At 45.5% G+C, this 21,908-nt stretch overlaps 1 protein-coding gene across 1 annotated transcript in view; it reads right to left on the bottom strand.

The window, feature by feature from the left end:
- The window catches only part of f8 (coagulation factor VIII, procoagulant component), a 105,157-nt gene that overhangs the window by 57,258 nt on the left and 25,991 nt on the right, over positions 1 to 21,908 (bottom strand). The window contains exons 6-10 of the mRNA XM_070882990.1: positions 20,325 to 20,546; positions 16,447 to 16,720; positions 13,853 to 14,033; positions 4,777 to 4,858; positions 2,466 to 2,677 (exon numbers count right to left, since the gene is read on the bottom strand). Coding sequence (XP_070739091.1) covers positions 2,466 to 2,677; positions 4,777 to 4,858; positions 13,853 to 14,033; positions 16,447 to 16,720; positions 20,325 to 20,546 — 971 coding nt within the window. The remainder of the gene's footprint in view (positions 1 to 2,465; positions 2,678 to 4,776; positions 4,859 to 13,852; positions 14,034 to 16,446; positions 16,721 to 20,324; positions 20,547 to 21,908) is intronic.

Below are 21,908 nucleotides of genomic sequence, written 5' to 3'. Positions count from 1 at the left end.
CTCAGGCCTACCACTAATTTTCGCAACATTGTATATCTTTGTTTTCAATTTGATACCGTTGTTTACTTCCTTAGTTAGCCATGGATGGTTCATCCTTCTCTTAGAGTCTTTCTTTCTCACTTTCTCACTATCTTTGCTGAGAGTTATGAAATATCTCCTTAAATGTCTGCCACTGCTTATCACCCTTCATGATGCAGCCTGTTAATCTACCACTAAACCTGTCAGAAATACATTAGTGTAAAAACGGTGGGTTTGCATTTGTACATTTCTTTGTGGTTTCCACATCAGATTTATGTGCAGGACTGCAGTCTCTGATGGTAGTGGCTCTCTATTTTTCTCTATTCTCTCAAAATTTCTCCATTTCTGATGGAATAGTCGCTTTACTGAGGTTAGGTTCTATGGGTGCTAGTTGCCTTCTGATGCCTTGTCAGAAGTGCTCATTATTCATCTATGGGCCTTGACTGTTAGTACTGGGTGGCTATTTGTTAATGGAGAGCACAACATCTAATCCTAATCCTGTCTTCACCCATCCTCCACAAGTGTAAAATTCCAGCGGTAATCACTGGATAATGATGAGGAACAGGATTCCTGACTAATTTTGCACTGGGGGTATTGTAGCCAACTGTATTGCCCTTCTCCATGCCCCAGGTGACACCTACTAACTCAGGAATTGAACCTGGGATCTTCCTGGTCTGTACAGCTCAGCTATTCACTGGGTACCTAGTGACCTTCAGGGGGCAAAATTCCCCCTTTTTTTCATCGCGTTAGCGCAAGGCAGTTTTCATCCGGGAAAGGGGAATGTGACTGCCTCCCGGGAATTTGCCCCAGAGGTTTGGGAGGCACTGTCCCAGCGGCGCTGCACCCCACGGTTAGTGCCCCGTGCTGCCGCACAACCGGCGATGATGTCATCGCCATGTGCAGTGACACCTCACTGCCCTGTGCTGACCCCTTAACACCCCGCGGGGGAAATTGTCTCATGGGCTGCGAGGCTGGCCTGGGCAGATGTCAACGCCAGCTATGCGGGTCGTGAAGCTGGGAGACATCCACTCCCGGGGTTCTTTGATGGTCGGCCGACTCCGTGTTGGGTGCCGGGCCGCTGGCCCAGTCTCACGCATCCCTGGTGCCCCAGTGGCAGCCACCAAAGGGTCATGCAGAGTGCGCAGTGGTCCTCCCTTTTAATGGAAGCGAAGGGGCGTTGGGCGCGTTAACTCTACGTGGAGCTACCGTGTAGTGCTGGACTCAGCGCCATGTTCCCACCCTGGCACCACCCCATAAGGAAACGGATGACGTAGACAGCGCTCCATTGCCTTTGAGGGGCATAAGACCCAATTCCACGTCGGGGGCGGAACTTCCGGGCTAGGCGATAAAATCCCTGCTCTGGAAGGTTACCACCCCCAATCGAGGGCAATTTCATCCCTTTAGTATTTTCTTCAATGCGGGGCACATATGCTCCATTTTTCTGCCTGGTGTGATTGTGTGAAGATCCAGTGTCTCAGCTATTCAGAAGATCAGAATGCAACTTTCCTTGAGACTAACATAATATATTTGGTCAGGCGTTAGGGCATGTGGCCAACGCTTACTTCTGGATTGTGTTCTACCATTCTGTAGGTTAGTACACCTACACACTTATTTCATATAGGTTGAACACCAATGCATATATATGTGAAATGAGTCAACAAGCCTATTTCACTATGTCAGTGCTGCAAACAGCTTCTCTCCACCATTTCCCCCTAGTTATTGAAACTATGGGGGTGAAATTCCATTGTACCCCGTTTGGGGGTGGTAACATCCGGGAGGCGGGACATTCTGTGCCAGGCACGGAAGTCTCGCCCCGCTTGGAAAATTCGGGTTACTGCCCCCAAAAGGAAGTAGAGCATAAAATAACGCACTCCACTTCCTTTCTGGGGTGGTAGTGTGGCGGACGGGACGGGAGCAGGGTGCAGTGCTACACGCCGTAAGACAGCGGAAGGGCGCAAGCTGCAAACTCCGCAGTTAAGAAACGGGACTCCATGGACCACCAGGGAACAGGGGTGCCATGCCAATAGCTCAGCACTCAAGTAGAGTGCCGGGCTGAATGATCGTAGCATGGACCCCGCAATCGCGGCACCAGCTGAAGAAAAATGCCATATTTTCTTTTAACATGGCCGCCATCTCCCCTTTAAGTAGCACTCCGCGAGCTGCCTGCAGCCCAGTTCACGTACCGTGTAGCTGTCGCTGGCATTGCCTGGCACAGATTCAGGGGGCGCTCCCCAATTTTTGTTCTGGGGCGAAAACGGGGCGCCACACGCAGTGATGGCCCCCGGGAGAAAGGTCCTTTGTGCCCCATTAGCGCTCCCCGGGGGTGCTAACGGTAGGAGCAAACAATCCGAATTTCTCGGCCTACAACTTGGTTAACATTGCCAATTGCCAAACAAAACTGCAGATAGCACATGCTGAATAATCTCAAACACTGGGCTTCTCCTCACCATTCTTGCATTGTTGTCCAGCATGTTTTTAGCGCAGATCAGCAGAGGCCCAATGAGCCCCGAGGCTATATCGCGATCGGTGTTGACATTGCTGAAGTAAAATCGAGTCAAGCAACCCAGGTCGGAGTTGGTGGGTCCATCACTTTTCGTCACGCTCCAGAAGTAAGTGAGTGTTTTATTGGGCTGAACAGTGTGGTTTCTTATATTGTGACCTGTAGAGAGAATCCAACCAGAGTTAATACAGCACCCAGAGTCGGGCCCAATAATTGGAGGCCACCTAAAATGTCTAACATTGTTCAGACCAGGTGTGAATCTAACTACTATAACTATTAATTCCATTAAGTGCATTCCACAAACTTATTATTCAATTGTCTGTCTTCTATTCATAGAAACATTCTACTGAGGACATTGTCCAGCAGAGCAAATAAGTGAGACATTTTGATGAAGAAGAAGTGTTGGTGCTCTGCAAGATGGAACAGTTTTGATCGCCATGATATATTGTAGTGTAGTTGAAGTGTATATTGACTGTTTTGGGAGTAACATTTTTAGTCTTAATGCAGTTCCAATCTGGATTATGACACATTTTAAAAACGAAAATGAGGAAAGCTCACTGGGAGCTGCAATTAAAATCAACACGACAACCTAGCTATTTCATTTATGGCAAAATTAATTTAAATCCTGATATTCACCAGAACTGCTATTTAATTAAACAAATAGGAAAAATCCAAGGAGAGCAATTCCATTTCCTTCTTATGTAATTCCTAGCACTTAAATGAAATGAAAGGCCTGTCTCGGTGCAAGCGGATGTAGCAGCCAGTTTGTGCACTAGATTCCACCAACAGTAATGAATGAATGATTAGGTATATTATGTTTGGTGGTGTTGATGGGGATATGAAAGCCAGATCTAATCACAAAGCAAGATTGGCTTAGGCTTAGGAGTAGATCATTTCCATACCTTTTTGGTTACATATGGTGCAGTGCAAGGGGGAACCAATGCAGGGAAACATTTATATAAATAAAGGTAACATTAATGGAGAGAGTATATCCCACATAATTGTGAAAAATACATTATATACATACTTGCAAAGAACTCAATTTATGTGTGTAAAATCCTGTCCATAGTTTGGTAGCATGATCCTTAATTGTTATTCTTTGACTTGCAAATAATAACTGGATTAATTTTTTTAAAAATTCATTCATGGGATGTGGGGGTCGTGGCAAGGCCAGCATTTATTGCCCATCCCTAATTGCCCTTGAGAAAGCCAAGCCTTCTTGAACGGCTGCAGGCCTTGTGGTGATAATTCTTTGTTGCAGTTGGTACAACTTGCAGGGCAGTTAAGAGGCAAACACATTGGTGTGGATCTGGAGTCACATATAGGCCAGACCAGGTAAGCACAGAAGATTTCCTTCCCTAAAGGACATTAGTGAACCAGATGGGTTTTTACGACAATCCGATAGTGTCTTGGTAACCATTACTGATACTCATTTTTTATTCCAGATTTATTTAATTAACTGAATTATAAATGGTGAGATTTGAACTCATGTCTCTGGATCATTAGTCCAGGTCTCTGGATTACTCGTCCAGATTAAAGCAGATTAATCTGCATTTCACAAATATCATTAGGAATTGACTCAGTGTACGTGACTAATATTAAAGGAAATGAGTAGGCACTTTCACCAATAAGTATTTAGGTGTGTTCTTCTCTGGCCTTAAATAATTTTTCTTAGTTTATGGGGCTCTTCCGTGTCACACTGTGCCACTAGCCTAAAGTAGAGGGAAGGACAAAATTGATGTGCTCTTCAAAGCATCCACTCTACAGGACAGAAGTTAGTTTTTGCTGGACTTGTGATTCTCTATAAATGAAGAACAGGACCTGTCATTGAGTAACTCCATTTAATGTATCAGAATCTTCAATGCATCAGAATAAGCAAAATGACACTCGGAGAGCTGACCAAATTTAAGTAGTAGGGTAGGAAGGATTTTTTGACGCCCAGTTTCCTGCTCCACATGTGGCTCCTCCAGTGGTTGCCCACCAGTTCCCTGTGCATTTGTTTAAAACCCTCATAATTCCCACCCTACCTGTGCCACTACTTCTCGTATCTTTTGTGTTTGTATTTGCAAACTGTAATGTAGCATGTTTCTGTCTTTAACCACATTGGAATAATTTTTTTCTGTAACTCTTAAAGATACACAGAAAAAAGAATTCTTATAGATCAGAAAGGGCCTCTACAGGTCCGAAGTATGAATCCAGTACAGTACTTCCCCAATAAGGGCTGCTGTGACTTTGTCACTATCACTGTTACTTCTTACCTCCAGCTGAGCCAATTTTTATTTCTGTCAATCCATGTGGATTAATATTGTATGGTCTGCTGGCGAGATTCTTAAAGATGATCTGCATCATACAGAAAAGAGCCACAGTTATAGATACAGAATTGCAAAAACTGTCAATACCTCAATAAAACGGATGCAATGGGAAATGGGAAAGATGGTTCTGTGGGTGGAAGGGCTGGGACAGATGTTGGACATAACTGTTTGCAGGGCGCAGCGATTAGTCAGTTAAGCATTCTTTATTGAGCTGCTGCTGAAGAGCTCTGTCATAGAATCATAGAATCATAGAAATTTACAGCATGGAACAAAGCCATTTTGTCCCATCGTGTCCGCGCCAGCCGACAAAGAGCTATCCAGCCGAATTCCACTTTTCAGCTCTTGGTCCGTAGACTTGTAGGTTACGGCACTTCAAGTGCATAAATAGGTTCTTTTAAATGTGGTAAGGATTTCTGCCTCTACCACCATTTCAGCAGTGAGTTCCAGAACCCCACCAGATTCTGGGTGAAAAAATTGCCTCTCAAATCCCCTTTAAACCTCCTATCAATTATTTTAAGTCTATGCCCCCTGGGAAATAGATCCTTCCTTTCCACCTTATCTAGGCCCCTCATAATTTGAAACACCTCAATAAGATTTCCCCTCAGCCTCCTCTGTTCCAAAGAAAACTACCGCAGCCGATCCAATCTTTCCTCATAGCTAAAATTCTCCAGTCCAGGCAACATCCTCGTAAATCTCCTCTGCACCCTCTCTAATGCAATCACACCTTTCCTGTAATGTGGTGATCAGAACTGCGTGCAGTACTCTAGCTGTGGCCTAACTAATGTTTTATACAGTTTAAGCATAACCTCCCTGATCTTGTATTCTATGCCTCGACTAATAAAGCCAAGTATTCCGTAATACTTCTTAACCACCTTATCTACCTAGCCTGCTACCTTCAGGGATGTGTGGACATGCACTCCAAGGTCCCTTTGTTCCTCTACATTTCTCAGTGTCCTACCATTTAATGTGTATTCCCTTGCTTTGTTAGCCCTCCCCAAATGCATTACCTCAAACTTATCTGGATTGAATTCCACTGTTCTGCCCACCTGACCAGTTTATTGATATCTTCCTGCAGCCTAGAGCTTTCTTCATTATCAACCACACCACCAATTTTTGTATCATCTGCAAACTAGTACTGAGCTCTGCGGAACCCCACTGGAAACAGCCTTCCAATCGCAAAAACACCCATTGACCATTACCCTTTGCTTCCTGTCTCTGAGCCAATTTTGGATCCAACTTGCCACTTTGCCTTGGATCCCATTGGCTTTTAAGTTCATGACCAGTCTGCTATGTGGGACCTAATCAAAAGCCTTGCTAAGATCCAGATTTAACACACTACTCTCATCGACCCTCCTCGTTACCGCCTCAAAAAATTCAATCAAGTTAGTCAGACATGACCTTCCCTTAACAAATCCACGCTGACTGTCCTTGATTAATCTGTGTCTTTCTAAATGAAGATTTATCCTGATCCTCAGAAGTTTTCCAATAATTTTCCCACCACCGAGGTTAGGCTGACTGGCCTGTAATTACTCGGTCTATCCCTTTCTCCCTTTTTAAACAACGGTACAACATTAGCAGTCCTCCAGTCCTCTGGCACCACACCTGTATCCGGAGCAGATGGGAAAATGATGGTCAGAGCCTCTGCTATTTCCTCTCTTGCTTCGCTTAACAGCCTGGGATACATTTCATCCGGGCCTGGGGATTTATCCACTTTTAAAGATGCTAAACCCCGTAATATTTCCTCTCTCACTATATTTATTTCATCTAATATTTCACACTCCTCCTCCTGATTGCAGAGTCTGCATCGCCCTTCTCTTTTGCGAAAACAGATGCAAAGTATTCATTAAGAACCATACCCATACCTTCTGCCTCCACACACAGATTACCTTTATGGTCTTTAATATTCCTTAATCTTTCTTTAGTTATCCTCTTGCACTTAATATATTTAGAAAACATATTTGGGTTTGCCAAAAAAGTGTCATGCTCTCTTTGCTTTCCTAATTTCCTTTTTAATTTCACCCCTGCGCTTTCTATACCCCTCGAGGGTTTCTACAGTATTGAACCCTCGGTATTTGTTATAAGCATCCCTTTTTTTCTTTATCCTACCCTGCATGCCCCTTGACATCCAGAAAACTCTCAATTTGTTAATCCCACCCTTTTCCTTTAAGGGAACATTCTTGCTCTGAACCCTCACTATCTCCTCCTTGAATGCCTCCCACTGCTCTGACATTTATTTACTTTCAAGTAGATGTTTCTTTGGCTAAACTTTTATTCCTGGTCTATCTTTGTCCTTTTCCTTAACTACCCTAAATCTAACTGAATTATGATCACCAGCACCAAAATGCTCTCCCACTGATACCCCTTCCACCTGTCCAGCTTCATTCCCTAAAACTAAGTCCGGAACTGCCCCCTCCCTTGTTGGGCTTGCTACGTATTGGCGAAAAAATTTCTCCTGAATGCATTTTAGGAATTCTGCACCCTCTAAACCCTTCACACTAATTTTATCCCAGTTAATATGAGGGTAGTTGAAATCCCCTACTATTACTGCCCTATAGTTTCTGCACGTCTCCAAAATGTTCCGACATGTTTGCTCTTCTAATTCTCTTTGAGTGTTTGGGGGTCTATAGTACACTCCCAGCAGTGTGATTGTTATGTATGGAGAAAGAGTCAGACTGAACACTGTGAGCTCAAAGTAAAGTGTGACCTTGGTCTTTTATTGCAGTTCTCCAGAGTGCCTCTCCAACCTGTGAAGCCTCCTTAAATACCTGTGCTCCCAAGGGATTATGGGATCCCTTGGGACTCCAGGAGATAAGCTCTCTGGTGGCTGTACAGAGTAAATACAAGTTTATATATATAACAACACTCCTCCCCCCCCCCCCCCCGCCCCACCGCCACCCCCCCCTCCCCCCACCAAAGTCAATAGTGTAACTATTTACAATGTGAGTCGATCTGGGGCCCTTCTTGCCCTGGTTGATCGTCTCAGTGTGAAAGCTGGTATTGTTGAATCATTTGTTGGGCCATCGCTGGACTGCTGTGCAGCTGGCCTTGCTGGGCTGCCTGGTGTGTTGGGCCTTGCTGGGCTGCTGTGGATGATGGGTTCTGCTTCGTGGTCAACCATGGGGCCGGTTGCCACTGGTGTGTATGTTGAGGGATCAAAAAAGGTAGGGTCCAAGGTGGGTTGCTCAGGATAGTCCATAAATCTGAGTTTGATTTGGTCCAAGTGTTTCCGGTGAATGAAGTCCATTTGAAAGTTTGACCCGAAAAACCCTGCTCCCCTCTTTGGCCACGATAGTGCCGGGAAGCCACTTGGGACCTTGTCCATAATTCAATACAACTACAGGATCATTGATTTCAATCTCTCGTGACACATTTGCGCTATCATGGTATGCACTTTGTTGAAGCTGTCTGCTCTCTACCTGTTCATGTAGATCAGGGTGAACGAGCGAGAGCCTTGTCTTAAGTGCTCTTTTCAAGAGCAGTTCAGCAGGTGGGATCCCAGTGAGCGAGTGGGATATCGTGCGGTAGCTAAGCAGGACTCGGGATAGGCGAGTCTGCAGTGAGCCTTCAGTTACCCTCTTAAAGCCTTGCTTGATGGTTTGCACTGCTCTCTCTGCCTGACCATTGTACGCTGATTTAAACGGGGCAGATGTGACATGTTTGATCCCGTTGCGGGTCATGAATTCTTTGAACTCAGCACTGGTAAAACATGGCCCGCTATCGCTCACCAGGACATCGGGTAAGCCGTGAATGGCAAACATGGCCCGCAGGCTTTCAGTAGTGGCAGCGGATATGCTAGCCGACATTATCTCACATTCAATCCACTTGGAGAACGCGTCTACAACCACAAGAAACATTTTGCTCAAGAACGGGCCTGCATAGTCGACGTGTACCCTGGACGACGGTTTGGAGGGCCAAGACCATAAACTTAGCGGTGCCTCCCTGGGTGCATTGCTTAGCTGCGAGCATGTATTACATCTGTGAACGCAGGACTCTAAGTCTGCATCGATACCGGGCCACCACACGTGGGATCTGGCTATCGCTTTCATCATCACGATGCCTGGGTGGGTACTGTGGAGATCACTGATGAAGGTATCTCTTCTCTTCTTGGGGACTACTTCTTGATTGCCCCACAGAAGGCAGTCTGCTTCTATAGACATTTCATCTTTGCGCCGCTGGAATGGCTTTATCTCTTCCTGCATTTCCATTGGGACACTGGACCAGCTCCCATGAAGCACACAGCTTTTGACTAGAGATAATAAGGGGTCCTGGCTTGTCCAGGTTTGGATCTGCTGGGCAGTGATGGGTGATTGCTCACTCTCAAATGCTTCCATAACAATTGCTTGATCAGTAGGCGCAGTTTTCTGTGCCTGGCCTGTGGCGGATGGCATAGTTGTATGCGGACAACGTGAGCGCCCATCTCTGGATGCGGGCCGTTGCGCTGGTATTTGTCCCTTTACTCTCGGAAAACAGGGATATGAGTGGCTTATGGTCGGTTTCCAATTCGGATTTTAGCCCAAACAGGTATTGATGCATTTTCTTTACCCCATAGACACACGCTAACGCTTCTTTCTCAATCATGCTGTAGGCTCTCTCAGCCTTAGACAGACTCCTGGATGCAAAAGCAGCCAATTGCAGTTTTCCAAAATTATTAGCTTGTTGCAATACACACCTGACGCCATATGACGACGCATCACATGCTAGTACCAAATGCTTACATGGATCATACAACACAAGCAATTTGTTTGAACAAAACAATTTTCTTGCTTTTACAAAGGCATTTTCTTGGCTTTTGCCCCAAATCTATTCATCCCCTTTCCATAGTAAGACATGCAGTGGTTCTAACAGTGTGCTAAGTCCCGGTAAGAAGTTACCAAAGTAGTTCAGGAGTCCCAGAAACGGCCGCAGCTCTGTCACGTTCTGTGGCCTCGGTGCGTTCTCGATTGCCTCCATCTTCGCGTTGGTGGACCTGATGCCGTGCGCCGCAATCCTCCTTCCCAAGAACTCCACTTCAGGCGCCAGGAAAATGCAATTCGAGCGTTTTAATCTGAGTCCCACACGGTTAAGTCGACTAAAAACCTCCTCCAGGTGCTGCAGATGCTCGACTGTGTTCCGACCTGTGACCAAGATGTCGTACTGGAAGACTACAGTGTGCGGGACCAACTTCAGCAAGCTTTCCATGTTTCTCTGGAATATCGCCGCCGCTGATCGGATTCCAAACGGGCATCTGTTATAAACAAAGGGATCTTGTGCGTGTTGATGCAGTTGAGGGCCTTCGATGATTCCTTCCAGTTCCTGCGTCATGTCGGCTGAAGTCAGATCCAGCTTCGTGAACGTCTTTCCTACCGCCAGCATTGAAAAGACGTCGTCGGCCTTTGGTAGTGGGTATTGGTCCTGCAGGGAGAAACGATTGATAGTTACTTTGTAATCGCCACAGATTATGACTGTGCCGTCTCCCTTGAGGACTGGGACGATAGGACTGGCCCACTCGTTGAACTCGATCGGTGAAATGATGCCCTCTCTTTGCAGCCGGTCTAGCTCGATCTCTTCCCTTTCTCTCATCGTGTACGCTACTGCTCTCACCTTGTGATGGATGGGTCACGCCCCCGGAATTAGGTGGATCTGCACTTTTGCTGTTTGGAATTTCCCGATGCCTGGTTTGAACAGTGAAGGAAATTTGTTTAAGACCTGGACACACGAAGTGTCGTCAGCGGGCGACAGCGCTCGGACGTCGTCCCAGTTCCAGCGTATCTTTCCCAGCCAGCTCCTGTCGAGCAGCGTGGGACCATCACCCAGAGTGGTAGCCTGTGCACCGCTCCATCGTAGGAGACCTTTACGTTAGCACTGCCGATTACAGGAGTCAGTTCTTTTGTGTAAGTTCTTAGTTTCGTGCGAACTGGAGTTAAGACTGGCCTTGAGGCCTTGTTGCACCACAGTCTTTCAAAAGTCTTTTTGCCCATGATGGACTGGCTCGCATCTGTGTCCATCTCCATTGACACTGAGAGTCCATTTAGTTCAACATTCAGCATTATCGGGGGACAATTCTTGGAGAATGTGTGCACCCCATGTACCTCTGCCTCCTCGGTCTGAGGCTCAGGTTCGTCGTGATCCTCCATGAATCTGTCCTCCTCTGCAACATGGTGGTTTGCAGGTTTAGCAGGATTTGCAGCTCACCTGCACACTCGTTGGAGATGTCCCATTGTTCCACAGCCCTTGCAAACATACCCTTTGAATTGGCATGAATCGAAACGATGATCACCCCCGCAGTGCCTACAAGGTGCTAATGGCCTTGCATTCATCACCCTTGATGGTTGGCTCTGAGACATCTGCGGACATACAGCTGTAGGTATGTGTGACCTGCTCTGTACGTTGTGATTCGAAAACTACATCACTTTTTTCACAGTACTTGTAGCAGCACTTGTGTGCTGAGAGATTTGCTTCGTATTGTCACTGGTGGCAAAGAACACCTGGGTTATCGCTATGGCCTTACTCAAGGTTGGGGTCCCTACAGTCAAAAGTTTGCGAAGTATGGTTTCGTGGCCAATGCCAAGTACGAAAAAGTCTCTGAGCATGTGCTCCAAATGTCCTTCAAATTCGCAATGTCCTGCAAGGCGTCTTAGCTCAGTGATATAACTCGTCACCTCCTGGCTTTCAGACCTTTTGTAGGTGTAGAACCGGTACCTTGCCATCAGAACGCTTTCCTTCAGGTTCAAATGCTCACGGACCAGTGTGCACAAATCGTTGTACGATTTCTCTGTGGGTTTCGCTGGAGTGAGCAGATTCTTCTTGAGGCCATACGTTGGTGCCCCACAGACGGTGAGGAGGATCGCCCTTTGTTTGGCAGCGCTCTCTTCCCCATCTAGCTCGTTGGCCATGAAGTATTGGTCGAGTCGCTCCACAAAAGTTTCCCAATCATCTCCCTCCGATAATTTTTCCACGGTACCCACTGTTGTCTGCACCTTTGGGTTCGCTATCTGTATCTCGTCACCAGTTGTTATGTATGGAGAAAGAGTCAGACTGAACACTGTGAGCTCAAAATAACTTGTGACCTTAGTCTTTTATTGCAGGTCTCCAGAGTGCCTCTCCAACCTGTGAGGCCTCATTAAATACCCGTGCTCCCAAGGGATTATGGGATCCGTTGGGACTCCAGGGGATGAGCCCTCTGGTGTCTGTACAGAGTAAATTCAAGTTTACATATATAACAGTGATCACCCCTTTTTGTTCTTCAGTTGAACACATATGGCCTCATTTGATGATCCTTCTAACATGTCAACCCTCCTCACAACTGTAATAGTTTATTTAATCAATACCGCAACCCCCCTCAACCCCCAAGATGTCTGCGCTCCTCAAATTCTGCCCGCTTGAGCATCCCTGATTATAATTGCTCAACCATTGGTGGCCATGCCTTCATTTGCCTGGGCCCTTAGATGTGGAACTCCCTCCCTAAACCTCTCTACCTCTCTACCTCTCGTTCCTCTTTTAAAACGCTCCTTATAACCTATCTCTTTTACCAAGCTTTGGTCATCTGCCATAATTTCTTCTTAAGTGGCTTGGTATCAAATTTACTTGTTTTGTCTTATAACACTCTTGTGAAGCACCTTGGGACATTTTGCCATGTTAAAGGCGCTATATAAATACGTTATTGTTGTTGTTTTTTTATCCCCCTCTCTATCCCGTCTGAAAACCCTGTAACCAGGAATGTTGAGCTGCCATTCACGCCCTTCTTTCAGCCATGTCTCAGCAATAGCTATAATATCATAATCCCAAGTGTCCATCTGTGCCCTCAGCTCATCTGCCTTAGTCCCTCGACACCTTGCATTAAAGTATATACCATTTAGCACTGCCAAACTCCCTTGTTGTCTATTTTCTAGCCTTTATTTCCTCTGCTTTCCAAACTCACTTACTAATTTTATGCCTTCCAATTTCAGCTTTGCCCCTCTCCCTTCTGAAACTACTCTCAGGTTGCCATCTCCCTGCCGAGCTAGTTTAAAGCTTCCCCAACAGCACTAGCAACCTCCCCCGCCCCCTCCACCCCCATCCATGAGGATATTGGTTCTGGCTCTGTTGAGGTGCAACCCCTCTGACTTGTACAGGTCCCACCTTCCCCAGATACAGTCCTAATGCCTCAGGAATCTAAAGCCCTCCCTCCTGCACCATCCCTCCAGCCACGCATGCACCTGCTTTATCCTCCTATTTCTGTACTCACTAGCACGGGGCAACGGGAGTAATCCAGAGATTATTACCGTTGAAGTCCTGCTTTTTCTCTCTATCCTAGCTCCCTAAAATCTGCCTGCAGGACCTCATCCCTCTTTCTACCTATGCTATTGGTACCTGTACCGAAATGGGCAACGACTTCTGGCTGATCACCCTCCTCCCTCAGAATGTCCTGCAGCTGTTCAGTGACATCCTTGACCATGGCACAAGGGAGCTAACATACCATCCTGGAGTCACGTCTGTGGCCACAGAAACGCCTGTCTGTTCCCCTAACTATTGAATCCCCTACCACTGTTGCTCTTCCACACTTCTTCCTCCCCACCTGTGCAGCTAATCGACCCTATCAACTTCTGAGGAATAATGAGATGCCACCTTTGACAATAGCATAACATTTTTCAGACTGTGAATAACAACCACCTGTTCTGATAAATTAATTGACACCTCAGACCATTATTGCCAAAATAAACTTACACCGTGACGAAAATCTAGCAGATAAACTGACTCAAGCTGAAGGCTTTCTGTTGAAAAGAATACTTTGTAGATAGCCTTGGGGGGGGGGGGGGGGGGGTTAACCCAGCATAGCTCTGTTGGGCCAAACGGCCTGTTTCTATGCTGTACATTCTATGTAATTGTATTTAGTGCATTAAAAGCTGTTTCTAGCTACACAAAATACAAATTCAAAATTAATATAGATAAAAAATATACCGTTGTCATGTCACAGTCTCAGTTGATATGTGTCCAGATAGAGTGCTCCATGGCATTACCATTCCACTACTGTTACAAACCACCCAAGTATATCGGAACATTTTACCTTAAAGCGATCTCCAACCTCTCCGCGTAGAACCGGGCCAAGAATCCCCTTTGATGACCCTGATTCTGGCTTGTGTTTTACAATTGTGAAGGTGCTGTCAGTATACTCCACGTAAACAGCCTTTTTATACTCCTTCCCAATCCGGTCTGGCCCCTTTTCCAGATACTTTCTTCTTAAATCTCTGAAGGGAAAAAAGGAAAATAAAATGGAAATATATAGAACTACATTTCCGCAGCAAGTTGTTCCCTTTATCATAGACCCTTTAGCTGTTTCTTATTTTTATTTTCTTTTGTTTTATATTTGTCCGTGGTATCCTTTGTTCCATGGCTGAGACCAGATGAGGGTGCCCTGTTCCAATACTCTGCCAAAGCTGCTCGCTGCCAAACTGCTGAGACAAAGACAAAAGTAACCTGCGAGGATGAGGATTTGCTTATTGAACTTATCTCCCTCCATATCGGGCAATGGTTTTCCTTTCCTCCATATCATTTGCTTTCCATGCTTTATTATTATAATTATATATATTATTATATATATAATTATATATATAATGAGACTTTATTATTATAATTATATATATTGTTATAATGAATTAATATAATAATAATTATTATGGGTCATTATTGTGCCATTCTGTGGCACATTACACTGATATACTAATTGAATATTCCAATAGACACCCTCAGCTGTTTTTCATTTCCGCACTGTGGGAATGTCTGTGCTACACCTCCCCAATGAGCACTGATGCTCCAGACCCTGAAGTTGGACAAGCTATACAAGTCTGAACTACTGGACACTGACCGACTCAAGGGGCCCAAGTTTCCACATGATTTGCGTCTGATTTTTAGGAGCAACTGGTGGAGAACGGACTATCTTAGAAATCACAATTCTCCACATTTTTTTTTCTGCAGTTCTAGTCAGGTAGAACAGTTGGAACAGAATTTTTTCTTCAAAAGGGGGCGTGTCCGGCCACTGACACCTGATTTGAAAGTTTCCACAGTGAAAATGTACTCCAAACTAAAGTAGAATGGAGCAAGTGAAGATTTTTGTAGAACTGAAAAAACCTGTTCTACACATTAAAAAATCAGGCGCAGGTTACAAATCAGGCGTCCAGAACGAGGTGGGGGGAGGGGAACTCATTAAATTCTACAATAAATCCTTATTTATACTTATACAAATATTATACAAATAAATCCAACCTGAATAAACATTTATAAGCAAAGAAAAGATTAAATAAACCATCTTCCTACCTGTGTGAAAGTGCTTCAGCATCACAAAACGAGGCAGCCGTTACCGAACGCGGGCGGGAGGGAGGGAAGGAGGGAGCCGACCGAACGCGGGAGGGAGAGAGCCGACCGAATGCGAGGAGTGGGGGGGGGAGGGAAGGGAGCCGACCGAACGCGGGGGGGGGGGGGAGCCGACCGAACGCGGGGGGGGGGGGGAGCCGACCGAACGCGGGGGGGGGGGGGGGGAGCCGACCGAACGCGGGGGGTGGGGGGAGCCGACCGAACGAGGGGGGGGAGGGAAGGGAGCCGACCGAACGCGGGGGGGGGGGGAGGGAAGGGAGCCGACCGAACGCGGGAGGGAGAGAGCCGACCTAACGCGGGGGTGGGGGAGGGAGAGAAGGGAGCCGACCGAACGCGGGAGGGAGGGAGAGAGCCGACCGAACGCGGGGGGGGGGGAGGGAAGGGAGCCGACTGAATGCGGGAGGGAGAGAGCCGACCGAACGCGGGGGGGGGGGGAGGGAAGGGAGCCGACCGAACGCGGGAGGGAGAGAGCCGACCGAACGCAGGAGGGAACCGACTGAATGCGGGGTGGGGGGGGGGGAAAGGGAAGGGAGCCGACCGAACGCGGGAGGGAGGAAGCCGACCGAATGCGGGAGGGAGTCGACCGAACGTGGGGGGGGGGAAAGGGAAGGGAGCCGTTCCAGACGGCTGGCGGGAAAGAGAGAAGGCTGCAGGAAGCCTCAAAAATTGAGGAGCCATTTCCCGACGGCAAAAGGAGGAGGTCGTCCGGAAATGGCTGGCTCAACTTTCTGAGGCTTCCTGCACCCTTCTCACTGCTTCAAGAAGCCTCAGTGCTGATGGCAATGGACTTTTATTAAAAAATGTTCAAAAACTAAACAGCTACAAAGAACTACAAAAATGGCCGAGTGCCAATGTTGTTTTCACACTGCGCGTGTGCGAACGCTCCAACACGCACGCGCAGCGTTGCCGGCAGGAAAAAAACTAATTTAAATAGTACCCGCCCCCTCCACTTACAAAATCGGCGCGAGTGTAGGCTCCGCCCCCCTGGGCGCCGCGCCAGGCAGACAAGGAGCTGCAAAGCGCTCGAGAATCGCGAGTTTTTTTTTAGGCGCCGTTTTAGGTGCGAAAAACGGGCGCCCAGCTCGGAGGGGCGCCCGTTTTTTTTCGTGTGGAAACTTGGGCCCGTGGAGTCTCCCGACTGGAGATTTCACGCAGAAGACTACTGGAGATACTGTTGCAGGAGATGCATCTAATGAATTCGGTTCTACTAGTGATACTCCTACAGAAAATGTCACCTCAGCAGGCACCCTTAGACACACCAATGAGAGTATGAATACAAAAGGACTGTACCTGCTCACATAGTCTGGAATAGTTGGAGCATAATCCCAATTACACTCCTTAGCGGCAATATAATAAATCCATTCCATCGACCTGCTCTTGGTAACAGTTGTCCGTTGCATGTATTGAATTTGTATCTTATAGTCCCGCTCATCCTCTTCCTCATCCTTATATTCATCATTATCATCATCGTAGTCGTCCTCCTCCTCAATTTTCTTAGTTTTCCAAACGGAAGTGTTGTCTTCCTCACAGGTTCCCTCTATATTAAAATAGGCTTTCATCCCAGCTGTTTCAAAAGAGGAACAGCGGAAAAGGAACTTGAGAAATCTTCATGTATCTCTTATTTGGCAAACAAAAAATTCTCTTTAACCCATCAGTCAGTGGTTCCGTTGGTAGCACACTTGTGTCTGAGTCAGAAGATTGTGGGTTCAAGTCCCACTCCAGGACTTGAGCACAAAAATCTAGGCGGACACTCCAGTGCAGTACCAAAGGAGTGCTGCACTGTCAGAGGTGCTGTCATTCAGATGAGACGTTAAACTGAGGTTGCCCTCTCAGGTGGACATAAAAGACCCCCTGGTTCTATTTTGAAGAAGAACAGGGGAGTGAGTTATCCCTGGTGTCCTGGCCAATATTTAGCCCTCAACCAACATCATTAAAGCAGATTATCTGGTCATTATCACATTGCCGTTTGTGGGAGCTTGCTATGTGTAAACTGTTGCAAATTGGCTGCCATGTTTCCTATATTATGTTCAAAGTACTTAATTGGCTGTACAGCGCTTTGGGCCATCCAGTGGTTGTGAAAGGCACTATCTAAATGCACGTCTTTCTTTCTTTCAAACATCCCTATTAAGCAAACTCCATTTACTGCATATGTATAGATCAGCACCCCCGTGAATTATGAATGCCCAAGAACTAAAGTCATTAGCCTACTGCTATCAGTAAGCTTATATTAGGCAATGTAAAGATATGAATTAGCCCACTGAGCTCCTTAGAGCTTAGTCAAAAATGGCACAATGTTATGCAAAAACTCATTAAATAATCATATTCTTCTTAAAATTGCAAAGTTAAAGTTAATGGATTTTTCTTAGTAGACTTGATACCAGGCTGTCTGCTAGAAAATTTTGCAAAATATAAATGAGCCAAACTTCATATCTTCCTACCTGCTGAAAGCACAGGTTTTATAAGCAGTTTGAATCTTGCCACACCTTTAAGTTGACTGTAGTAGTTTGACAATAAAGACTGAGGGCCTGAAATTCTGGGGGAGATGCTCTGTTGTTGGAAGAGCAATGGAGCGGGATCCCTGGCTGCCCGCAGCAGAGGACATTGATCCCTACCCCAAACCCTGAGGAGAAGGTAATTTTATATAATTGGGAGGGCACCTTTAGTGGTGCCACAAGCTTGCCCAATCCAGAGAAATACCCAGAAACCAAAGCAGCAAAGCTCTGTTTCTGAGACATGCCCCTAAAGTCTCACCTCGATGTGCAGGAAGCAGGCGGTCAGCTTGCCAACCCTCCTCTCTCAATTGGAATTTAGGCTGCAGGTTACATAGGGTCGAAATCATGGCAATCGGAGATCTGCCTCAAATACTTCCCCCTCCACATTCTTTGTGCCCTCCCACCACCCAGTCCATGTCTCCGTGTGTTCCCAGCATTCAGAGATGCCTCAACTTCATTATTTCTGTGTGTGAACCCAGTTCCCTCACGTTGACATTTTATTAAGCTCACCAAGGTAAGGAATGTAAGTGTTGGGGATTAGAATTCTTTCTGACTTTTAAAGCAGTATCAGGACATAGGAACATCAGAAATAGGAACAGGAGTAGGCCATAAGGCCCCTCGAGCCTGCTCCGCCATTCAATAAGATCATGGCTAATCTGATCACGCACTCAGCTCCGCTTCCCTGCCCCCCCTCCATAACCCCTTATCCCCTTATCATTTAAGAAACTGTCTATTTCTGTCTTAAATTTATTTAATGTCCCAGCTTCCACAGCTCTCTGAGGCAGCGAATTCCACAGATTCACAACGCTCTGAGAGAAGAAATTTCTCCTCATCTCAGTTCTAAATGGGCGGCCCCTTATCCTAAGATTATACCTTCTAGTTCTAGTTTCTCCCACCAGTGGAAACATCCTCTCTGCATCCACCTTGTCAAGCCCCCTCATAATCTTATACGTTTCTATAAGATCGCCTCTCATTCTTCTGAATTCCAATGAGTAGAGGCCCAACATAATCAACCTTTCCTCATAAGTCAACGCACTCATCCCTGTGATCAACCTAGTGAACCTTCTCTGAACTGCCTCCAAAGCAAGTATATCCTTTCATAAATATGGAAACCAAAACTGCACGCAGTATTCCAGGTCACAGCTGTAACAAGACTCCCCTGCTTTTATACTCCATCCCCTTTGCAATAAAGGCCAAGATTCCATTGGCCTTCCTGATCACTTGCTGTACCTGCATACTATCTTTTTGTGTTTCATGCACAAGTACCCCCAGGTCCCGCTGTACTGCAGCACTTTGTAATCTTTCTCCATTTAAATAATAACTTGCTCTTTGATATTTTTCTGCCAAAGTGCATGACATTTTCCAATATTATACTCCATCTGCCAAATTCTTGCCCACTCACTTAACCTGTCTATGTCCTCCTGCAGCCTCTTTATGTCCTCCTCACACATTACCCTTCCTCCCATCTTTGTATCGTCAGCAAACTTGGCTATGTTACACTCAGTCCTCGCTTCCAAGTCGTTAATATAGATTGTAAATAGTTGGGGTCCCAGCACTGATCCCTGCGGCACCCCACTCGTTACTGATTGCCAACCAGAGAATGAACCATTTATCCCGACTCTCTGTTTTCTGTTTGCCAGCCAATCTTCTATCCATGCTAATATATTACCCCTAACCCCGTGAACTTTTATCTGTGCAGTAACCTTTTATGTGGCACATTGTCAAATGCCTTCTGGAAGTCCAAATACACCACATCCACTGGTTCCCCTTTATCCACCTTGTTCATTACATTCTCAAAGAATTCCAACAAATTTGTCAAACACGACTTCCTCTTCATAAATCCATGCTGACTTTGCCTGAGCAAATTTTGCTTTTCCAAATGTCCTGTTACTGCTTCTTTCATAATGGACTCCAACATTTTCCCAACCACAGATGTTAGGCTAACTGATCTATAGTTTCCTGCTTTTTGTCTGCCTCCTTTTTTGAATAGGGGCGTTACATTTGGAGTTTTCCAATCTCCTGGGACCTCCCCGGAATCCAAGGAATTTTGGTAAATTACAACCAATGCATCCACAATCCCTGCCGCTACTTCTCTTAAGACCCTAGGATGCAAGCCATCAGGTCCAGGGGATTTATCTGCCTTTAGTCCCATTATCTCACTGAGCACCGCCTCCTTAGTGATTGTGACATGGTCGCATAAGCTGATATAAGACACTGCTCCATTAAGCACTTTTAGGTCATGGGTTAGAGACACCATAAAGAACTTGCTACTCTGTCCAGTATGCCAAAACCCTAGCCTCAGAAGAGCATCAATATGATATTTCCATTTTCTGAATAATCTATCTTTATGAGGTCTGAGTGAAAGTATCAGTATGTGCCTTATTGTGGGCAGTTATGGACTTCTTTGTGAGATTACGTCAAACTAATTTTCATGTAGGATCTGGCCCTGAGTGTAGACTTTTGTTTAGTTATTCTGGGTGGCGTTCCAAAGCTGAATTGGCAGTGTACTGTTGCACAATCAAGCCATGTTTTTTTAAAGAGAATTTTAAACTTGTCAATTTCTTACAAGTGTGACCTTGTTAAAGAGGTCCCGATGGTGAGGCGTCTTCTGGTTAAGTAGCAGTTATTTCACATATTGGCACTGTCATCACAACATCATCTTGCTGCCACTCTTACCTTGTTGATGCTTTGGGTTTTGACAGTTCAGTAACCATTTGCTCTCATAACTTGGGGTCATCTCTGCTGTCGCAAACGCAGTCGGAGCCAGGTCAACTGAGACAACTCTGTGGTCACGCAGTAGGAGCCCATATCCACCGAAGTAAATAGAATACAGCTCTTGGGTGGAGCCCATGGTTATTAAATGCCAGCTGACGTCTTTGTTTTTGCAAATATTCAGATCTGACAACAGTAATGGCAGTGTAATAAATGCCTTTTGAAGGCAAGATTATAATGGAGTTGTGATTAGATTCTTTACAACATCACTAACACACATATTACACAAGATAGCTCTTACAGGACCTTGTCATGTGACCTTGTCACTTGATGTTTTTATTTCTACATCAGCAGTTGCATTACCACAGTAGTCCACTAGTTGGAGCAGTAGTCCATTAGAGGGTGCTCTATATTACAGGAGTCGAGACTTACCCATTATAGTTGTTAAAGAAGAGTGGAACTCCTTTTCCACCCACACAAGATTTGAGATTTAAGCCAGATCCATATCAAATAAGCCAAAATGCATCAAACATGAGGCTGAACTTTTTCCATTACATATTTCTAACCATGAAACCAAATAGTATCTGTATCACAAAACTGAACGTTCCCTACCTTTACTAATTAATGATCCCCATCTTATTTTAAATTGTTTCTGAAACTCTAGACAATGACATAAAGTTGTTTTCCTCTTCTCCCTCCCTACCAGTGCTCCTGTTTCCCCATTTTGCTTCTGGCAGAATTACTTTAGTGACTGCATTAAATCACTGATGTCATTTTAGGGTAAAAGTCAGCTGAATTTGAGTTCCTTATTTTTGTGGAAAATGTATCTCACAATTTTAATCCAAGAGGCTAGGAGTTATTAGCTCATGGTATGGACTAATTAAACCATCAAAGAGTTTAGAATGTCTATCTGACACTTGCCCTCTGCCACTTCCCCCGACACCAGCATCCTTTTCAAGACTATATAGATTAGGAATGCCCAAGTTTTAATTCTTTGTGGACTGCTTAGGTGTGTACCATCATTCAATTAGATCACGGCTGATCTATACCTCAACTCTATTTACCTAACAACATTCTTTCCATCTCAGTATTGAACATTTCAATTGTCCTAGCATCCATAGCCTCAGGGAGAGAATTTCAGATTTCCACCACTCTTTGTGTGAAAAAATGGTTCCTGATTTCACTCCTGAATTGCCTAACTCTAATTTTAAGATTGTGCCCCCTTGATCTGGATTCCTCCACCAGAAATAGCTTTTCTATATCTACCCTAGTTACACTTTGAAACATCTCAATTAGATCACCCATCAGCCTTCAAAACTGAAAGGAATACAAACTAAGTTTATATCACCTAACCTTATAAATTCAATCTCTAAACCCCAGTATGATTCTGGGGAATGTGCGCTGTACCCCCGTCCCAGGACAGTATATACACCCTGAAGTGCGGTGCCCAAAACTGAATGCTATGCTCCAGATAGGGTCTGACCAAAGAACTGACAAATCACTTCCTCACTTCTGTATTTCAACACCCTTGAGATAAAGGCCTCGATT

The sequence above is a fragment of the Pristiophorus japonicus genome, chromosome 6 (assembly GCF_044704955.1).
Source record: "Pristiophorus japonicus isolate sPriJap1 chromosome 6, sPriJap1.hap1, whole genome shotgun sequence".
Taxonomy (NCBI): Eukaryota; Metazoa; Chordata; class Chondrichthyes; family Pristiophoridae; genus Pristiophorus; species Pristiophorus japonicus.
Note: the sequence above shows the minus strand (reverse complement) of the source record. Positions and strands in the feature narration are given on the sequence as shown.